General features: G+C 39.1%; 1 protein-coding gene across 9 annotated transcripts in view; it reads left to right on the top strand.

Moving 5' to 3' along the window:
• The window catches only part of LOC136844920 (ras GTPase-activating protein nGAP-like), an 850,124-nt gene that overhangs the window by 116,240 nt on the left and 728,884 nt on the right, over positions 1-5,000 (top strand). For 5 of the 9 annotated variants that reach the window (XM_067114260.1, XM_067114264.1, XM_067114265.1 and 2 more), the window contains exon 1: positions 4,010-5,000. This exon is cut by the window's right edge and continues 939 nt beyond it. The exons of 2 other annotated variants lie outside the window; for them this stretch is intronic. In XM_067114260.1, the coding sequence (XP_066970361.1) occupies positions 4,349-5,000 (652 nt within the window). In that variant the 5' untranslated portion in view covers positions 4,010-4,348. Of the gene's footprint in view, positions 1-4,009 lie in introns of those variants that run through there. 2 more of the 9 variants (XM_067114263.1, XM_067114261.1) reach the window with 1 other exon arrangement.

Genomic DNA, 5,000 nt, shown 5'->3' with positions numbered 1-5,000 from the left:
CACAGAAAAAGTGAAAAGGAATGTGATTTGATTCTGTCTCAGATAACTTTGACTCGGAATGTATTGAAGAAAACATTGTGTAAATTTTAGTAGGAAAAGTGTGGTCTTTACTTCAAGGTCCCAAAATAAGATTGTTCAAAGGAAAATTAGCGAAGTGCATTTGGTAACAATTCATAAAGTAAATATTATGTTATAACATGTACAATTACTTTACGCACAAACATACATACGTATATCTATATAAATTCACACACATTTATATATATATATATATATATATATATATATATATATATATATATATATATATATATATATATATATATATATATATATATATATATATATATATACTGTATATATATATATGCATGTATATGTATATAAGCATATATATATATATACATATATATATATAAAGCCACATAGTTCTATAAAACTAAATGATGTTTGTCCAAGATTGCGAAAGAATGTACACAGGCCAAAGACATAAGTTGCAAAAGAGGTGAATGAAGAGACAAGCTTATATTGAAGATATTTTAAATGTACGAAGAGAAAAAGAGGAGAAAAAAACTGAAAGAAACAAAAAAATTAGTAAACTAAACAGCACAAGTAAAATGTTCGACCTTTGGCAAGTGCAGTGTCGGATTTAAAAGTCGAAACACTGAAAGAGAGAGAGAAAGAAGTTGGACTATCTCAGATTAGGCAATGTCCAAGCACGAGATAGTGTAAGATTACGCTGAAGTTTTCTGTCCTCTCTCTCTCTCTCTCTCTCTCTCTCTCTCTCTCTCTCTCTCTCTCTCTCTCTTACACACACACACACACACACACACACACACACACTCCCACGGTAGCCCGCATTTTCTGTCCTATATCCAAAACGCTCTCTCTCTCTCTCTCTCTCTCTCTCTCTCTCTCTCTCTCTCTCTCTCTCTCTCTCTCTCTCTCATTATTTGCTAACTGATTTAAAAGCGTTCTAGTCACTGTTCAGAAGGTCGACGATGGAGGGAAGGAGAGGTTAAGGTAAGGGGGTGGGGCGGAGGGGGGGTGAGACGGAGGGATCCCGAGGCCATGATGGGACCGGGGCCTGATGGGGATAGATATATTAGGTCCGGATTTTTATGCCTGCACGCTTTTACTTGTGTATACATGTGTGTGTGTTTGCTTGTTTTGATGCTGTAAAATATAAAATCTATCACGGTGATAATTAATATTAGATTGTTAATAGTATTAGTAGTAACATTGGTGGCGTATATTTGTTTATTTTTAGTAATTTGTCATAATGGTTTTGTTCGTGTCATGGTTCTTATCAGCATCATTACCTGCAGTAGTTATAGCAGTAGTTAACAGTAGGAGCTACTAGTAGCCGTAGGTGTTGCTTGTTCCTCGGTCAACTATTTGTGTTTTGTGCCTTCCGCATCCCGAAAGCTAGGCTTGTGGCTCTGTGACTTTTTTTCTGTCGTGTGTGTGTTTTGGCCTGAGTTCGCTGTTCGAACGAGAGCTGATTGTCTTTTACAATGGTCATAGTATGTGCTGCTTAAAATACCTAGGTTTGGTATGCACACACGCATGAACACACACACACACACACACACACACACACACACACACACACACACACACACACAAACAAGGGGGCGCGCGCGCTCCTTCCCGCTAATGTTTGCTTGTTCAGTGGACTTTTCTTCGAAGAGTCGCATTGCTGTCAGTCTTGATCGAGGGGAAACTATGTTGATTGGGAGGTCTGCTGGCTTATACGACTGTTTGCCCATGTTGGACGAATCTAAAACATTTTTTTTTTTTTAATCAGTGGCTTTCTTTCGTGGTTGAGATTGACGCTGTAGCTCCGGTGGAATCTCTGTTATTTCGGTAATATTTTTATATTAAATAATTAGGCGGACTTCTTGAGGTTTGGGAAAGGTGGAATGTACTATCTTAGAAAAAATATTTTTTTTTTATTTTTGATAACTTTACTCTCATTACCAGAATCTGTGGTATCTTTGTAAATAACTATAAGTGGAAATGTGTTAAATTTTTTTTCTCGGAAAGACTAGTGTTCTCCAGAACCCGTGTGTTATTTTGATAAAACCTGTTCAGGAACTAAACTATTTAGATTCATTGTCACAGGGAAAGTAATGTTTTTTTACCGGGAAGGTATTAATGAAAATTTATTCAAAATGACAGGATGTGCTTGAACGACGTTTTTATGCTTACCAGGAACCATGAAATATTTTATTACTTTGTGAAGGTAGTTAATTAGATCAATCACTTCTGTCATTAATTGCTTCACTGTGGACACTTTTAGATAATTTATCACTGTGAGGAATAACATTCATTGTTTTGATTTATAAACATTTAAAAAAAATTACGTGCCAATTTTGTTGCAAGAAATACTTATAGAATTTGCGTTGAATAAAGCTGCAAGCAATTCAGTGATGTGAAAAAGATGAAACTTTAAAGTTAATTAGTACGGTAAAAATCTTCAGTATTCAAAACTATACGTAGAGCAGGCTTAAAAAGCTATTAACTTGCAAAGCAAGCTTCCGTGGAATAGATTGCCCTTATGTGAAAAAGACAACAGAGAGAAGAAAATAAGAAGGTATAGCGTATGTATTATCAAATACCACACTTATTTAGAGAAGTTAAAGCAACAGGAGTATTACAGTCTTTAACGTATGAGCGCTGCCATTTAGACATAAAAGAAGTGTTCCAACAATGGTGGAGCATTTAAAGATCTGAAGCAGAATCGCTTTAAAGGATTTTTTGGAATGAACTATTGTCTTGCATTGATTAATTGTGTGAAGTGACTCAGTTGTGATATAATGCATTTATTAAAAAGAACAGGAACTGATACCAGTTGAGCAGTAAGTACTTCGTTAACAGAATGGTTCACATGATCAACAGTATTTTATACTGTTGTCTATTGATGACATGGTTCACTTTTTGGCTTAATTCATGTATTACTAAAAGAGCTAGAACTGATGTCAGTCAAGTATAGCTAAGAGTTTTTGTGGAAATCGGCTCATTTATATATAGTTTTAATAATTTGCCTATGTTGGAAAGGCAGATAAAGATATTTCTCACAAGCAGGGAGGAATAAGCAGTGAGAAGATAAAATTTGTGGAATGAATAGAAGAAATCAGTTGCAAATGTATGAGATAAGTCGATCGGAAGAACGTAAGACTGATAAAATATGTAAAAAAAAAAAACCTTGTTTATAAACGTACAGTATATAAAAAATACTTTCTTTACCTTGCCCTGTTGGCTGTCGGCCATCATTTTAAGCTATTGCCGCTTGCGCTAGACTTTTCATCCTGCACAATTTCAGTCATTTTATTTTTATTACAAAGCTGGGGAGCTGAACCCACTCTAAACTCCTATTTTATCCGAGCTCCTGACCGGCTCGAGTACGCAGTATAACAAAAGGCAGAGTTATTTAGAAGATTCATTGCATTTGAGATATGTATTGAATGGTAATAGAAGACACTTTGCAAGTAGGGTAATACATTATTGAAACGCGGGGGCAATTCCTGATACGATTTATGACGAACGAACGTGTTGCTTTTGTATGCGTACAGTTTCCCTCATTATGTAAGAAACGTTATGTTAGAGCGAACTTACCATTTTTTCTCTCTGGTATCTATCTCCCATTCCCATTTCTCTCCACCACTCCCTTGTTAATCACAGACATTTAATGCCAATTTAGTACTTTGACTCCCCAGGTGTCACGAGCGTTCTTGATGGGCGGAGGTGAAAACAGGGAGTATTTTGAGGCGTAGCATCAGATCCAGATGACAGAGATCGTGTTTATTCAATGCCTTTAATGTTTGAGCAGTTCCAAATATTTTAACAAATTTAAATAAATAACCAACCCTCTTTTTTGGATAATTTACGGGAAATGTCCGGCGTGTGATGAGAGAGAGAGAGAGAGAGAGAGAGAGAGAGAGAGAGAGAGAGAGAGAGATCCAGGCAACGGTAGAGGATTCTTCCCGATGAGCGCCTCATCATCAGTTGGCCGCTTGGCGTGGTAGTGTGTGGGTGTTCACGTCGAGTTGTGGCCCCGACATCTCGCCACGCGTGTTTGTCTGGAGTTGGTACTGCGTCCTGTAACCATTTCTTCCTCTGGACGTGATGGATGTATTGTGTGCTAGTGTGGTTATTGTGAGGTAGATACGTCTACTCGTCGAAGTTGAAGCTTGTTATTTATATTGGAATGTATATTTGTATTCAGTGGTTTGAAGTGCATGTACAGTGACCCTGTCCAGTGTATGAGGGATCAAGATGCTTTCTGGATGATCTGTGTCAGTGATTATCGCACGAGTGCTGTTGTTGTTGTCTTCGTTGCAAAATGATCTGCAACAGCGGATTGCTCATTACTCGCAAGTTGAAGGAGCTCGTGACAGGAGGAGATTTCAGTCCCAGTAAGCGTCCTGCCCCTCCCGTCAAAACGATCAATTTGAAGCCCATCAGTGCCGAACCTGTCCATGGATGCAGCGATATTATTTCCCCAGGGGAACAGTCCCGACTAAGACCAATAGACTCAGGGGACCATTACGATGGAGTGCCGCGGCCAAATCCTCCTGTGGGGAGTGTCGTCGGTGAAGATTTGGATCCGCGCGTAGGTCATCCCGCTGGCTGGAATGAACACCAGCGGAAGATACAGATGTATGAGTCCTGGGCCAGTAAGAGAGGAGGGGACTCTTTCGAAAACCCAAATTTGGTGTGCGGTACTCTCAACCACCCGAGAGTGCCAGCGAATCCCCATTTTTCTTCTCTCAGTAGGCCGGGTAAAAGTGAACCCGAGTTTACGAAAATCAATGGGAAAACAGTGAGACTGTATTCTAGTCTCCCTAGACCTGGCCCTGGTAGGGGCAGACACACCCATTACCCACCGCCTCCTCCTCTTACTCCAATTTCTCCTCTGGCCTCAGCTTCTGCTGCTTCTCCTCCTCCTCCTCCTCCTCCCTACAGTGCACATGAAACCCATCAGCTTCCAAGGG

This window comes from Macrobrachium rosenbergii, chromosome 13, assembly GCF_040412425.1.
Source record: "Macrobrachium rosenbergii isolate ZJJX-2024 chromosome 13, ASM4041242v1, whole genome shotgun sequence".
Taxonomy (NCBI): Eukaryota; Metazoa; Arthropoda; class Malacostraca; order Decapoda; family Palaemonidae; genus Macrobrachium; species Macrobrachium rosenbergii.
Note: the sequence above shows the minus strand (reverse complement) of the source record. Positions and strands in the feature narration are given on the sequence as shown.